Source organism: Betta splendens, chromosome 2 (assembly GCF_900634795.4).
Source record: "Betta splendens chromosome 2, fBetSpl5.4, whole genome shotgun sequence".
Taxonomy (NCBI): Eukaryota; Metazoa; Chordata; class Actinopteri; order Anabantiformes; family Osphronemidae; genus Betta; species Betta splendens.
In genome coordinates, this window is record NC_040882.2 from 18028389 (window position 1) to 18045366 (window position 16978).

The following is a 16978-nucleotide window of genomic DNA, read 5'->3' on the forward strand; positions in this document are numbered from 1 at the left end:
GATGTTATAATTTAAACATCTGAGCAGTAACCTGGTCTCTGGTGTTCACACATGAAATACACACAAAAAGGAAGAAAAGATGAACAATTACTCACCACCATAATTTCCGTAGACGTTCGTATTTAGCACTGAAATGAAGATGAAAACATGATCAGACATAAACAGTAATAAAGACATTTATCATCCAGGTGGTGGTTTATCACATCACTTACTGTTATTTAAAAACTGTTAAATGATTTCCTATTAAATCTGAGCCACACTAACAGTAAACTGTGAAGAACATCCCAGTTTTACTGTGAATGAAGCTGGGTCACATCCCATGTGTATAAAAACCACCATGTTAAATAAAGTCAGAGCTGCTGACGTACTCACAGAATAATGACAGTACACAGAGCAAAGTCAGCTCCATCTTCACATCCACAGACACTGTCGCTGTAGAGGAATGACAGCAAACACTAAGACACAAGCTACAGTTCATCACCTGATTCAGAGCTGCTCTGTTCTTCCTTCCTATTCACTCAAACAGCTCTGACCACAAGTTTACGCTTCCTGCTGCACAAATGTGTTAGTTTGTCTCTTTAGCAAATGTCCATTGATGTTCTATGAAATGAGCAATAAAAAATGGGAGAATGTGGAACTAATGAACCTTAATAATATAACAAATAATACAAATGTTATTTGTGTGTTTGTGCGTGTTGTTCTGTTGTCATGCAGTATGAATGAAAGGAAGTCAAAACATCTGTATTGAATCAATAAACACACATTGAACTGAGCGTAGCTACAGGTTTTATTCAGTTGTGTTTGACAGCTTTTAACTTTAGCTGCTGTGGCTGAGATAAAACAGTTAATTTAAATACATCTACTCTTCACTTCCTCTTTACACATAAAACATGTGGTTTCCATTGCAAGTGTCGCTAACAAAAGCATGTCATGTAAGATATAGTTAATATATACTATCTGATAATTTATTACATTATTTCTTAACCTAAAACTGTAAACTACCAAACAAACATGTCAAATTTTGTGTTTGAGTCAGTGACTCACAGTGAAGACGTGTGTGAAGAAGGAGCCAGAGTCAGATAACTGACTTTCATAAACACACATGTCATTCTAAAAGCAGACACTTTGACACATTATCAGTCTTTCAAAGAAGTAATGCCTCCTAAATTAAACTTCATACAGTAAAGAGATCAGAATGAATATAATGATCACATTTCTACATTTATCACATCAGACATGAAAGAGGAAGTTTCATACACGACTAAACACATTTGTAGAACATCAGCAACCTGGAGAACAGTTAGTGTTTGTGTCTCATACAGACCAGAACCAATTAACCAGGTGGGAGATTGTGGAGCAAAGCAGAGATGAGGAGCAGCAGGACAGTGATGTGTCTAATTCATTCATATACTGTACCATGTCACCTTCAGACGTAATGCAGACGCTTGCACGCGATGCACTTCCTCATTATTCTGACACCACTACTGCAGCTCACTAGTGTCACCAGTGTGTTGTCAGACTCTATTCTACATTAAAGTCTTCCTCAATTATAATAAGTACTTGTTTACACCCACATTAAATCAGTTTTAACAACATTAAACCTTAATATTTACCCTCAGTTTCTACTGGTAGGATCAGTTTTTTTCATTTTAACAGCATTGAGACAATTAATTTCCCTCAGATTTCACATTGCCACTTTGCTATTTAACACATGAAAAAAGTTGAAATTTTATGATTCATGTTCTAATTCATGTTCGTGGAATCATGTCAATATGTGATGACATGATGTTTTTAAGTCCCTGACTCAGTGACAGAGAACGTGCGTTTGTCCATTAGTCGAAATAGAGTTGTTTGTCGCCGCCTTGTGGTTGCCTATTGACAATACAGGTCATTACAGTAATGTTTTATTAGATCGTGTCCTTTTGCTGTTTGATCACATTAAATAAATAAAAAAACTCTGACCTCTACAGTCAGTCGAGGTTTTCCTACTTGAAAACCTTCCTACAGACATCAAAGTCTGTTTCTGTTTGGACCAGAACATCTCAAAATTTTTGGTACATTCCTGTACTAATGTTTCATAAAAATGTAAAAGTAAAAAGCTATAACAAAACTTAGCACCTTTGTGTCTCCGTTCATCTCTTACCTGCAACAAAGCAGCTCAGATACTGTTCAAGCTCAGTCCACTTAAATTAAGATCAGCAAGTGTGAAACTACAGTAAACAAGGTGTTCTTTGTGGCATTGAGCCTTCGTGCCACTAGGGGCGCTCCTGTGGTTTAGTGTGGGTCATCACCTGAGTTTGTTTCCTGCCTCTAATTAGTTGATCCACCTGTTAGTATTTAAGTCATGCCTTTTGTTTCACCCGTTGCTGGTGTGTACGTGGTCGTAAGCTCTAAAGCTACGCCAAGGTTACGTTAAGTTAAAGAGAGGAGTTTTTCCTGTCTTTTGTTCATCTGTGAAGGTGTGTGGTTGTTTTCTGTGTTTAGGTTGTTGCCCGTTAGGAACGGAGCGTATTTTAGTTTGTTAACGTACAGTAGTAGTGTTTAGTTTTAGTAACAACAGGTAGAAGCCACAGTTGTTCTATTTATGATGATGAAACCAAAATGTTTCTAGGCTTCACTTCTGAATTTAGAATAAAAGAGTCACCAGATGTAGTTCATGCAAACCTTCACATAAAGGACTGAGTTTATCTGTCAGACTGGAAGGAAAGTTACATTTTATGCTAAATGCTAATTGTTATGACAGGATCTTTATATGAATCTCAATTAATTACACATCTAAAGCAACAAGGTTAATTCTATTAGAGTTTGGTCATTTTGCCTTTTAGTGGCAAAACACAGGAGGTCAAAAGGACTCTGATTATTATTATTATTATTGATGCAACGCTGTATTAGATTAGATTACCTTACAGTAGAGAGGTCTAATAAATGTGTAAGCTAAAACTGAAAAGCTACGTTCCATAAAACGTGCAGCACTTTCAGTTATTGTTACATTATTTGTAGACAATTTATGTAGACTGTCTTAAAGAAAACATTTTGTAAATATACTCAGTGAAAATTGCCGTACAGCAATACAAAAAGCAGGTACAGTGAATGATAATGACACCTACACAATATTCAGCTAAAACCATTATCACTGAATGATGCTAGAGTAGAATAAAATAGAATAGAACTAGCTGAAAAAGATAGGAAAACCAGGGTTCACACACACAGACGTGGACCCAATAATGAAACTTTATTCATCACTTGTCACACAATGAAACGTGTCCTCTGCATTTAACCCAGCAGTGGGCTGCCACACACACACACACACACACACACACACACACCTGGGGAGCTAGTGTGAAGTGTCAGAGGCAGGGCTGGAACCAGGAAGCTTTCCTTCCCACTGAGCTACCAGGCCTCACTAATGACACACATCAATGGAAGATTTGGATGTGGAAAATGAGCCACAGTTCAAGCAGGACTAAAGCAGGGATGGTTCTGATACACGCTCAGCGATAACGTTAACAGCAAAATAAAACATGCATCACAATCATACAATAACCCATAAACCCACTGTTGGCTTCTCTCCGCTGATGGTTAAAAGGCCAATACAGAATGTACAGAGATAAAAAGACAAAGTATCCAAGCAAGAGAAACCAAGGTCAAATATCACAACACCGGATGAGAACAAGACGTCTTTGGCATCTTCCTCCTCATTGTCTCCATATAATTTGATTAAATGGTCGACTTGTAAATAATAATGACAAATAGAAAAGCTCAGTGAGTCACTAGTAAATGTTGATAGGTCCTGAGGCAGGAGACGGTGTGGAGTTTTCTGGTTTGAACAGAGTGAGGAAACACAAACCAGTCACTCAGTCACTCAGCGACCACAATGAGGAGAATTACATAGAAAGTATTCATATCAATAGATTAAAAATGTGTTTGAAACTGCATCATATATTTTATATGGTGTTTACTTCACTGCTTGTGTGTAGGTTATTTACAGAGCCACTCAGTCAGATCACATGCCATGCTTCAATTAACATCATTAACATACGTAACATTATCCAGTAAATCTAAAATATATTTGTCAACAGTCCAAATCTAAAATTAACAAAGAAAAAAAAAGCATCTAAAGTAACTTCGATCCACCAGGCGATGAACTTTAACATTAATGTGCTGAACATAATAATGTTTCAGACTATACTGAAATAAACATAACGAATCACACTTCAACAATATTAAGAGCAAACATACATTATATTATGACACATGAAATGATAAAGCTGGGGCTGCAGCCAGCCATTATTTTGTTACCATGGAAACACCAAAGACCCCCGGCTCCTTCTGGCTCTGGGGCCACAACCACTAAAAACACATCCTCATGTGTTAAAGCTGCTGTTATTTGCTGCTTTTACATGTAGTGTCTGCACGGTTGTTGACTTAATCTATGGTGACGCCGTTAATGACTAAGTAGCGATTGCGGAGCCGTCTCACGCTCGCAAGTCGCTGCGGAACAACTGAGGTAAGAAAGTAACTTTTTACACAGCAGCATAAATGAAGCGTCTTCACAGGATGGCTGCACAGTGTTTGTTACCGCTGCTACATCCGTTATCCATTATTTCTGTCACCCATTATTGTTGATGATGACATGGATTTGTTGTTGCAGCCACAGACAAAGCTAAATCTGAGTTCTGAAGCTTTGGCTGTTTTTAGTGAAGCTGGTTTCTTTTGACGACTTTCAGCTACTACTGGATCTTCTACATGTGTCACATCGTATTATTCTATATATTATCACCTGTTTAACACTGCTCTGATGAAAACAGTAACTTTATAAATGCTGTAAACAGTCTCAGCATGTTGTTAACAGAACACTTGTGGTTCTTGTTCTGATCAACTTTTCTTTATGAATCTGTATAAAATGACAAAATGACATTAAACATCGGCGGCACGATGGTACGGTGGGTAGCACTGTCGCCTCACAGCAAGAAGGTTCTGGGTTCGATTCCCGGCGGCTCTGGTGCCTTTCTGTGTGGAGTTTGCACGTTCTCCCCGTGTTTGCGTGGGTTCTCTCCGGGTTCTCCTCCCACAGTCCAAAGACGTGCATTAGGTTGATTGGCTTCTCTCCATTGCCCGTAGGTGTGAGTGTGTGAGTGAATGGTTGTCTGTCTATGTGTTGCCCTGCGATGGACTGGCGACCTGTCCAGGGTGTACCCTGCCTCTCGCCCATAGCCAGCTGGGATTGGCTCTAGCACCCCGCGACCCCGCACTAGGGAGTAAGCGGTTTAGAAAATGGATGGATGGACATTAAACATAACTTAGATGCACCAAGGGTCAAAGCACTGAAGAGTCAGTGGAAACCAGTTAATCTGCTGCAGGTGGCAGATGATAAGATAATAATGTCACTGACAGTGTCTTAATGTTCAAGTCAACAGTTTTTTTCTTTTCTGTATTAATAATTAGTTTATTTCTGTATCACACCTCCTGAACTCAGCTGTGATGTGATCACAGACATCAACATTATTTGTGGTTCTGACTTGTTATAAACTACAAACACTCACCTCTAAATGCATTTTACTATAAACACACTGAGTATTAACATTATTGCTAAACTACTGTGAAGATTATATTTGTACCTGTGGCTGCATTTGGATCCACGTTGTTGTAATCATGATCTTCCTCTGTATCATCATGTGTCCCTGTAAAGATGCTAAAGTTTATTAAAGGCTTCCACAGCTGTAAACCAATTATTACTATGATCTATCATTAGGTGCAGCTTTTGTGTATTTATCTTGTCAGGACATTGACTATGAAGCAGCACTGTGGTTTTACTGGGTTCATCTGTTGGTTCCTCTGAAATCATCAAGTCACATCTTTTTCAGTGTCATATAATCTCTGCATTAATCAAATATTATACTGTACCACCATCATTGTTTCAAGAGCCTCCGACTGATTCATAGACACAAACATCACCTACATGTGAGTGAGGACAAAAGAATCAAAGTTACTTTAAACAGTCTGTGGTACAAAGTGAGTGTTACTGATCAGACAGTGATGATTGTCAGACTGACCGTGGAGCAGAGAGGAGTAAAGCTGAGGTTCAAGCTGGTTGACTGTTTGCTGTGTAGCAGAGCTTTGATCAGTGCTCACACTTCTGTGTGCTGTGAAAATGGAAATTATTGTTACAGCTAAAACAAGAGAGGAGACTGTAGAGTTATTATGTAGATTTATACTCAAACTGCTCCAGAGCTTCATCAAGTCTTAGACAGAATTTACAGAGTCTCACCTTTCATGTTTCTCCAAACACACAACAGCAGCAGCTGCAGGAAAACAATCACTGAAAGTCTAACAACCAGTCCAACAGTAAAGGAGGCAGAAAATGATGGAGCTTCAGGAGAGAATCCTGTAATTATACAGTACGTTAGCAGGAAAAGACAAAATAGATCAATAATATCCTAATTCAAAGAAGATAATGACATCACTACTTGAAGTCTTAAGTCATGGTGACATCGGAACATTTTTCTCCTTTAAAGACAGCGTGTAACTTAAAATCCATAACACACACTAATAGTTATTAGTTGTAATTAAGCAGTTTACACAGTAGATTCCAGGTCATGGAGCAAAGGAACACTGATAAAAGGTGACTGTATAAAATGAAATAACACAGAAACACTGCTTCTCTCATTTCAGCCTCACCGTTCACTGCCATCCAGCTCTGTGGAGACTCTGTTCCTTGGTACCAACACTTGTAGAAACCTTCATGTGACTTTGACACTGCAGAGATGTTCAGCTCTACTCTGCTGTTGTTTTGGATCAGTTGCTCATTGTGATAGAAAAACACACTGGAAGCTTTTTGTCCTGTCTTCAACTTACAGCTCAGACTCACAGAGAGTCCCTCAGTCACAGGACGGACAGGACTCATCAGGATCAAACCTGCATCTGGACCACAGTCACAGGAAGATTCAGTGGAGCAGAAGAGGACAACTATTATCAGATATAATATTAAACCACATAATACAGTAAGATGTTACAAATGCTTTAAATGAACGAAAACAATCAAACTCACCATGAACAGTGATGTTGACTGAGTTACTGAAGTGTCCTGATCCAGACTCACACCAGAACACTGCAGAACCAGACTGTGATGTGATGATGTCGCATCTGGATCCAGATGTTGTCCAGTAGGAGCAGGATGACAGGAAGCCTCCTTCAGGAAACCTCCTGACTCTCCACTCAGCAGAGTTTCCCTCACAGCTCAGTGACACGGAGTCACGGGTGAAGTGTTGAACTGTGTCAGGACTCACTGTGAGAGACGCTGACGGATCAACATCTGAACAACAACACATTTAACAACACATACACAACAATCATATCATCATATTTCCATTCAGTGTCTCCTCTGTCGTCCATCTCACATTTGACAGCGATCGTGTCTCCACTGAACAACTGAGTCCAGTTGGGATGAAGAGTCACAACCACCTTGTTTGAACCTTAGACCAAACTGACAACTGGAAAATGCTCATCAAGTCAACGATGACTCACCTGATACAGTTAAATCAATGGTTCCACTGGTTTTTATGTGGTTTGTTTTCCTGTGGACTCTAAAACACTGGTATCTACCACTGTCTCCTGTAGACAGAGCTTTTATTCTGTATCCACTATATGAAGCTATTTCTACTCCATCTTTGATGAGTCTGGTTTCCCACTCAGTGTGTTTGCCGTCCTTCATGTCACATGTGAAGGTCACAGACTCTCCGGTAAAATACCTGGACCTGCTGGGGTCAAGGGTCAACACAGCAGCTGGAACCCAGCAGCAACACAAGACACCACATCATTAACATTATGAAATGTTACAATGTGAATGGCTTTGTGTGGATTAATGTAGAATTTAAACAAAATTACCAAATGTTCATAAATAACATGAGAAGTTTAAACATCAGTGAATTATTAGATAATGTATTAAAATATATAAATATACAATATATGATCTGAAATATTAAATCTCAACTTACCTGATACTGTCAGTGCAGCAGCTTCACTCCACCGTGTTGAAGAATATGGGTCCTGTCTGTTTGTTCCTCTGCACCTGTAGCCTCCACTGCTGAACGCAGACACTGTCCAGTAATTAGTGTCTGTTCTATGTGTGATTGTTTGTCCACTGGTTGTTTCCCAGTCATAAACCCACTGAGTGTCTCCACCTCCCTGGATCTCACATCTAACAGTGATCTGACCTCTGATCACCTGAGTCCAGTCCAGTTGCAGACTCACAGACGCAGAATTAGAATCTGATACAAACACAAATGTTAAATAAAAAAAAACAACCAACAACATAAAAAAACATCAAACACAATAAACAAACTCACAAGTTATCTCGATGGTGACATCATCACTGTTATAAGTGTAAACAGCTGGTTCTCCTCTTCTTCCTACGCATGTGTATTTTCCTCCTCGTGTGACTCTGATTTCTCTGTTGTCTCCATCAGCTGCTGGTGTCCATCTGTTTGACGTCCATCTGAACCACTCATATTTCCATCCATCAGAACCGTCCACAGAGCAGCTCAGTGTCACGCTGCCTCCTACTGATATGGTTGATGGACCTGCAGTCAGTCTGGGTTTGGGTGGTTCTGCTGATATAAAAGAACAAAACGTGTTTTATGTTACCAAACCTTTGTTTGTTTATTTCATGAAAAATCACAAATCATTTGTAAGATTTTTATGTGAATAACATGAACAGTAAAACATCCTGCTCAATACAGTATGTCACAATCTAATCTAATCTAAAAGGTCTTTACACAGTAAGATTAAAATGATTAATTTACATTTACACACAGATTCAAACATAATTTGGCCAAATCTAATACAATGTACTCAGGTTTTCTGCAGTTACTATTAAATTCAAGTTTATTGTACTGATTCGGAGTAGAATATACTTAAAACTGAGTAGCAGTTCCAAACCTGAGCAATTTTAAGTTTAACTTTAAATTTACTCAAAACATCTAAGTTTTGGTGGTGATCACGTGTTTGTGTCTCCATGGAGGCATTAACATTATTAACGAATTATCATTTATTTCACTCAGCCGCCTCACTGACTGCTAGACGACTGTAGCTGTTTCTGTTTTAATGGTTCTTTGTGTCATAAGAGACAAATGCGAACAATCCTCTAACTACAAACCTGATGAAGACACTGCACAGGAGCGTGACTGTGTAATAATCATCCCTTCAATCAAATAATTAAGTTTTTGTCTTGAATGGTTGAGACTTTTAAAGATTCAGGTAAACATTAAAAATGTGTTTAATAAAAAACAACTCAACTTACATGTTACTGTCAGTGTGATGACATCACTCCACTGTGTTGACTCATGGTTTCTTCTGCCCATGCAGTAGTAGTCTCCACTGTGAGACTCATCAGCTCTGATCATCAACACTTTACCAGTTTTATCATCAGGTTGGTTTGAGCTGCTTGTTCTCCATTCATACTCCCACTGAGCGTCTCCACCTCCATGGATCTCACATGTGAGAGTGATTCTCTCACCACTGAACGTCTGAGTCCAGCTGGGTTGTTTGGTCACAGAGACTCTATAGGAAACTGTTGATGACAAACACACAGTAAGAACAACTAGAGTAAGAGAAGCTTTTAGTTCGATTAAACTTTAGGTTTGTATGTTGACATCTCGATTTATTTCAACAAAAAAAAAAAAAAGATGCGTTGGGTCGAAGCTTCACTTTATGTTTATAAGTTAAATAGTTAAATACAGGTCTTCTGTTGTTTTTTAAGATGTTGTTGCTGTGCATCACAAATAAATCCTGTCAATCTGTAGAAAGGTGTGAAGCGATTAGACAGAAGTAAAAAAAATAAAGTAGTTCCTGCTGCAGCCAGACACAGTCAGAACCATTACTTTACACAGAGCTACAGTAACATCTAATGTGAACGCTGCACAGGAGACTGACTCTGTGAAGACAAGCGTCTAAAAGAAACTGGACAGAACAACAACTAAATGTTTGGTAAAAAAAAAGACAAATTTGTACAATATGATTTAAAAATCACTTCATGAGTGTCTTTACCTCCATCGATCTCACATGTGAGAGTGATGCTCTCACCACTGAACGTCTGAGTCCAGCTGGGTTGTTTGGTCACAGAGACTCTATAGGAAACTGTTGATGACAAACATACATTGTAAGAACAACTAGAGTAAGAGAAGCTTTTAGTTTGATTAAACTTTAGGTTCGTATGTTGACATCTCAAATTATTAAAAAAATGAATAAAAAAAACAAGATGCATGGGTCTCAGTTTAGCTTAATGTTTATAAGTTAAATACAGGTCTTCTGTTGTTTTTTAAGTTGTTGTTGCTGTGTAACACAAATAAATCCTGTCAGTCTGTTGAAAACGTGTGAAACGATGCAGAAGTAAGAAGAAAATAAAGTAGTTCCTGCTGCAGCCAGACACAGTCAGAACCATTACTTTACACAGAGCTACAGTAACATCTAATGTGAACGCTGCACAGGAGACTGACTCTGTGAAGACAAACGTCTAAAAGAAACTGGACAAAACAACAACTAAATGTTTGGTAAAAAAAAAGACAAATTTGTACCATATGAATTAAAAATCACTTCATGACATGTTTTCATGTTGTTCATTTGTCACCTACATTTATTATTCAGATTAAAAACTTAAAGTTTTTAGACTGAATGTCTAAACAACGTCAGCAACCATCACATTAAAACTCTATTCAAGCATAATTACTCATCTTTAAATAACTATTGATTACACATATTTGGTCACATTCAGTGAACTGTTTAATTCATCTGAAGCTTATTTATTTGTCACATCCTTCACATCTGCAGCTGTTTGTAATGTGAACACGGTCAAATAGATTCAGGAAATGAACACCAACATGAGACTCTGTCATGTTATAATTTAAAAATCTGAGCAGTAACCTGGTCTCTGGTGTTCACACATGAAATACACACAAAAAGATTTATCTAGGAAGAAATGAAGGACAATTACTCACCAGCATCATTTCCGTAAACGTTTGTATTTAGCACTGAAACGAAGATGAAAACGTGATCAGACATAAACAGGAATAAAGACATTTATCATCCAGGTCGTGTTTTATCACATCAGTTACTGTTATTTAAAAACTGTTAAATTATTTCCTGTTGAATCTGAGCCACACTAACAGTAAACTGTGAAGAACCTCCCAGTTTTACTGTGAATGAAGCTGGGTCACATCCCATGTGTATAAAAACCACCATGTTAAATAAAGTCAGAGCTGCTGACGTACTCACAGAATAATGACAGTACACAGAGCAAAGTCAGCTCCATCTTCACATCCACACACACTGTCGCTGTAGAGGAATGACAGCAAACACTAAGACACAAGCTACAGATCATCACCTGATTCAGAGCTGCTCTGTTCTTCCTTCCTATTTACTTAAACAGCTCTGACCACAAGTTTACGCTTCCTGCTGCACAAATGTGTTAGTTTGTCTCTTTAGCAAATGTCCATTGATGTTCTATGAAATGAGCAATAAAAAATGGAAACATGGAACTGATGAACCTTAATAATAATTATTTGTGCGTCTGTGCGTGTTGTGTTGTTGTCATGTAGTCTGTATTGAAGGAAGTCAAAACATATGTATTGAATCAATAAACACACACTGAACTGAGCGTAGCTGCAGGTTTTATTCAGTTTTGTTTGACAGCTTTTAACTTTAGCTGCTGTGGCTGAGATAAAACAGTTAATTTAAATACATCAACTTTTGACTTCCTCTTTCCACATAAAACGTGTGGTTTCCATTGCAAGTGTCGCTAACAAAAGCATGTCACGTAAGATATAGTTAATATATATTATCTAATGATTTAATACATTATTTCTTAACCTAAAATTGATTGTAAACTATGAAACAAACATGTCAAATTTTGAGTTTGAGTCAGCGACTCACAGTGAAGACGTGTGTGAAGAAGGAGCCAGAGTCAGATAACTGAGCTTCATAAACACACATGTCATTCTAAAAGCAGACACTTTGACACATTATCAGTCTTTCGAAGAAGGGAAGCCTCCTAAATGAAGCTTCATACAGTAAAGAGATCAGAATGAATATAATGATCACATTTCTACAATTATCACATCCGACATGAAAGAGGAAGTTTCATACATGACTAAACACATTTGTAGAACATCAGCAACCTGGAGAACAGTTAGTGCTTGTGTCTCATAAAGACCAAAACCAATTAACCAGGTGGGAGATTGTGGAGCAAAGCAGAGATGAGGAGCAGCAGGACAGTGGTGTCTAATTCATTAACACAATGTACATGTCACACTCAGACTTTATGCAGACGCTTGGACCCGATGCACTTCCTCATTATTCTGACACCACTACTGCACCTCACTAGTGTCACCTGTGTGTTGTCAGACTCTATTCTACATTAAAGTCTTCCTCAATTATAATAAGTACTTGTTTACACCCACATTAAATCAGTTTTAACAACATTAAACCTTAATATTTACCATCAGTTTCTACTGGTAGGATCAGTATTTTTGTTTTAAAAGCATGAGACAATTCATTTCCCTCACATTGCCACTTTGCTATTTAACACATGAAAAATGTTGAAATTTTATGTTTTATTTCATGTGTTTCATGTTCTAATCCATGTTCATGAAATCATGTCAATTTGTGATGACATGATTTTTATGTTTTTAAGTCCCTGACTCAGTGACAGAGAACGCGCATTTGTTTGTCGCCTGCTTGTGGTCTCTTATTGACGATGCAGGTCATTACAGTAATGTTTTATTAGATCGTGTCATTTTGCTGTTTGATCGCATTATTTAAAAAACCTCTGACCTCTACAGTCAGTCGAGGTTTTTCTACTTTAAAACCTTCCTACAGACATCAAAGTCTGTTTCACTTTGGACCAGAACATCTCCACATTTTTGGTACATTCCTGTACTAATGTTAAATAAAAATGTAAAAGTAAAAAAGCTATAACAACACTTGGCACCTTTGTGTCTCCACTACATTACTGTGCTGTGAACTGAGGTACTGAGTGTAGAGTCAGTGCTTCATTCATCTACCGTCACTGCTTTGCATGTTTCCACCTCACTGTGATCTCTATGCACCACTTAGACACAGTTACTGCTGCTCTACATGTTTACAAGTCGTATGACACAGAATCCTAAACACTTACATCAGACATGTTGGACACACATTCACACTACGACTGGTTAACCTTGTCTGGATGGTGAGAAGGAGACAAAGCACAAGGACACAACACACACAGAACAGGCAACGTTCACACAGAAAACTGAGCCCATGTATAAACCCAGTCAGTCCAAACTGAGTAAAAAACATACCATGATCATGAACACGTCCTCACACTTCATCACGTACACACGTACGATGCTCAGACTAAATGTCAAATAAAAACCTATTAATGTAGTAAGTGAAACATTAGACACTTAGACACATTAGTGTCAGGTTTTGGCCTTGTTTCCTGTTTTATTTTGTAACACTTCCGGTTTCTGTTCATTGTGTTAGATTCCGCTTTTGTTTTTGAAGGGACTTAGTTGTCATGTTTTTGGTTCCAGTTTTACTTCCTGTTTTATGTTGAAGGACTTCCGGTTTTTGTTCATGTCACAGCTGTTTCCTGTCACTCCCGGTTCACCATGTACACCTGTCTCAGATCAGTAATCAGCCACCCGGATTTAAGCACCAGTAGTCACCACAGTTATCCGCCAGATCGTTGCACGCATGTCGTCACCTTCCAGCAGTACTCGTTCAGCTCAAACTGGTCTTCGACCCTGTTTCTGTTTTCCCGCTGTTTCTCGCCTGATCCCGACCGGTATTGTAGACTTGCTTCTTGCTGCTGAACCTTGCTTGCTACTGGACCTGACTAAGCCTGCTGATTTGGACACGTAATTCTGCGCCTTCTGTTACTGAACCACGCCCGTTACCGAACCTGATTACACCTGCTCCCTTTGTGCCTCTATCCCGTGCTTATCCGTGTATGACCTTGACTGCTTGTGACTTCGATTGCTGGAATAAATCTCATTTTTTCACCACCTGTTAGTATTTAAGTCATGCCTTTTGTTTCACCTGTTGCTGGTGTGTACGCGGTCGTAAGCTCGAAAACTACGCCAAGGTTACGTTAAGTTAAAGAAAGGAGTTTGAAGACGTGGAGGTTTTGTTTTCTTTCTGATGTCCTGTCCTTTGTTCATCTGTGTTTAGGTTGTTGCCCGTTAGGAACCGAACTTATTTAACTTTGATTATTTTTATTTAGTCGTCTCCAGTGATTCTCTTGTGTTTCATGTTTAGGATTTTGCCCTTTAGAAACTGAGCATATTTGTAGTAGTGTTTAGTTTTCCTGCATAGCAGTGGTCTTTAGTTCTCATGTTTTTTTGCACTTAGTCCTGCCTTGCAGTGACTTCATGTTTGTATTCAATAAATCATTTTATGTTAAGCTGTACTTCCTGTGTTTGGGTCGTGCGTCTGGGGTCTTTCCTGTTTTATACCCTCCGACCTGGTCTGTGGATGCAGCCAGGTGAGCGTAACGGTTCATTAGAGAACCCAGCGTTCAGTAGCGCGAGAAGGTCGCAGCGTAGTGCCGTGTGCACAAAGGCCGTAGTGCCGTATTCCCTCCGCTCCGTGAGAGCCATACAGTAGGTGGTGGTGGCTACACTATACTGTAGCTGTGGTGTGGGCAGTGTGGTTTCCCACGGTCTTGTTGACAGGTCAGATTCTTCCAGAGTCATTACAGCTTTGGCTTGATGAAGCTGTGGAGACACACACCTGAGAACAGACAACAACCACAGTGTGACACAGGAAGTACAACATCAGGATTGGTGACATCATCTACACAACAAACTACAATGACCATAATCACTCCAACAACTTCTTCTAGGGAAAATATAACTAATAATTTTTATATTACTCCACAAATCAACTATAATCTTACTATTCTCTTTTTCAGTAATTATAAGCTCCACCACCTGTAGCGGTACTTCAGAAATTACCATCAAGATCAAGTTTATAATCACACAAATTGTTCCTTCCACCTCGTTTTTGCACAAGCCAACACAACAGTACAGTTAAATACTTCCACACCAAATAGTGCAACAACCAGTTCTAGTGTCCTTACGACACCCACGCTTCAGAGCACAGCCTTGAGTACAGTGATCCCTGTTTCTTCAAAATCCATATCACAAACTACAACCAACAGCCAAAATAATGCTTCTAACACAACAACACAACGTTTACTGGGCCGGCAACAAGTCCGTCATCTTCAACAGTTCAACCACTTCAACAAGGAATGTATGTTCTGAGGAGACTTAGGTCCTTTAACGTCTGCAGCACAGCATAAAACACTAATTATTTAAATAATTAAATTTTAATGCTCAACACACAAAGGGTTTTAAAAAGTCTTGTTTATTCTATCAGATATAACAGTGACTGTATCTAATGGCAGTGTGTGTTTCCTTCTCCAGCTTGAAGAAGAACTGCTGAGACGAGGGCTTCCAGCAAACATCACTATTCTCCTCATTCGTAGTGTAAAAGTTACAACAGTGAACTCTGGTGGTTGACAATAATAAATGACTGCTTTAAATTGATATTAAACCTGTTAGTAGACGTTTACATTAGCTTCCTTATGTGTTTGCAAAGTGTGCCAACAGTCAGTTGATGCAAAGCACAGCGTTCATGAGGCAGATATCGATTTTATTTATGCATCAACATGGAATTATTTTTATTTTTGTAGGTTAATGACTAAATCTGACCCTGTGCTTTTTTTGATCCTGCCAATAGTATAAAGCAAACTGCTCTTCCGGTGTTGGACAAACATTAACTATGGCGCTGTCTTTGCTCCTGCTGCTGTTGGTCTCCGTTTGCAAAGCTAATCATTTCTTTGGGACAGTGATGACCTATTATCCAAGCTACACTGACATAAATCAACCTGTTCAGGCAGGTTAATTATTTCCTCTGAGAAACTGGGTTTGATTGCTGGGGGCTGGTCCAGGTACGCTGGCTTATTTCCACAGGCCAACATGTGATGACTAGATAGATTACAGATAGGTGGGACTAGCCTGTTGAAGATGATTGAGTGAGTGATTGAGTGAGTCACTGAGTGAGTGAGTTGCTTGTTGCTTTTTTCTTTTTTTTTTTTTGCATGTCTTTATTAAAGGTGGACTAATGTGCAGGGGAGACAACAGTGCAGATGTAATTGATTCTGAACCAAGGATAATGAAATAGGGTGTTGATTACATTGTAACCTTAATGAACAGCCGACACAAAATTAATGCATCGAAATCTGCTATAAAGCCACACTGAATAGTTTCAACACTATCAATCAATATTTCTAACTTTATTGCCTCATTATATAAAATAAAAAATAATAAATATTGTACAATTACTTGTAATTAAAGATGGAGGCATCAATTAATTAATACAAATAATTTTCGCAAGTTGAATGTTACACCATTATTAAGAGCTTGAAGAGAAAGTAAAATATTCTCACTAGATGTGCACAGTTTCTGACCTCATTATGTCTTTCCATTTTGTAAATGCAAATGTTACTGTTCCTGAGAAAACATAACTTCATGAGAAAACACAAGCCGGTTAAGCAGCTTTTGCAACTGAAGCTCCTCTAATTCTGCAGGTGGTCCTTTGAACTTCCATCTTTGCTCACAGTCGACTCCATGGAGCTGTTCCTGTTTGGACTGTGGTGCTGAGATCTCATTGCAGAACACTGTCATTGACAGAGAAAACAGTGACGACTGGTGTCAGTATGAGGAAATGGTTCATGGGTAGGGAATAAGAACGGCATCACTTATTGGCGAGCTATTACAGTGGTTAACGCGAGGAACAGATCTGACACCAACAAAGCCAACTCATCACCACAGACCACCATCCTGCCTCTTCTCAGGTGAGCATCCAGAAATGTGCTGAGGTTGAAACATGTTGGTCAGAGCTGTCTTAACGTAAACGTCCCTAGACTCTTAATGCT

At 38.8% G+C, this 16978-nt stretch overlaps 2 protein-coding genes across 6 annotated transcripts in view; both read right to left on the minus strand.

Moving 5' to 3' along the window:
- The window catches only part of LOC114851109 (basement membrane-specific heparan sulfate proteoglycan core protein-like), a 134247-nt gene that overhangs the window by 20596 nt on the left and 96673 nt on the right, over positions 1–16978 (minus strand). The gene's annotated exons all lie outside the window — the stretch shown is intronic.
- LOC129603801 (carcinoembryonic antigen-related cell adhesion molecule 5-like) lies at positions 3214–11402 on the minus strand. Of its 5 annotated transcripts, XM_055506945.1 has the most exons (12): positions 11269–11402; positions 10992–11024; positions 10045–10134; positions 9299–9568; positions 8346–8609; positions 7995–8267; positions 7049–7782; positions 6679–6921; positions 6054–6385; positions 5905–5955; positions 5619–5681; positions 3214–5251 (listed from the first exon to the last, which is right to left on the minus strand). In XM_055506945.1, exons 1-7 carry the CDS (start codon positions 11372–11374, stop codon positions 7505–7507), a joined length of 1314 nt encoding a protein of 437 aa, XP_055362920.1. In that variant the 5' UTR covers positions 11375–11402; the 3' UTR covers positions 3214–5251; positions 5619–5681; positions 5905–5955; positions 6054–6385; positions 6679–6921; positions 7049–7504. The 5 variants fall into 5 exon arrangements, with proteins under 5 accessions (XP_055362920.1, XP_055362917.1, XP_055362919.1 ...); XM_055506942.1 differs by having other exon boundaries at positions 3214–5955; positions 6054–6143; positions 6269–6385; XM_055506944.1 differs by having other exon boundaries at positions 3214–5681.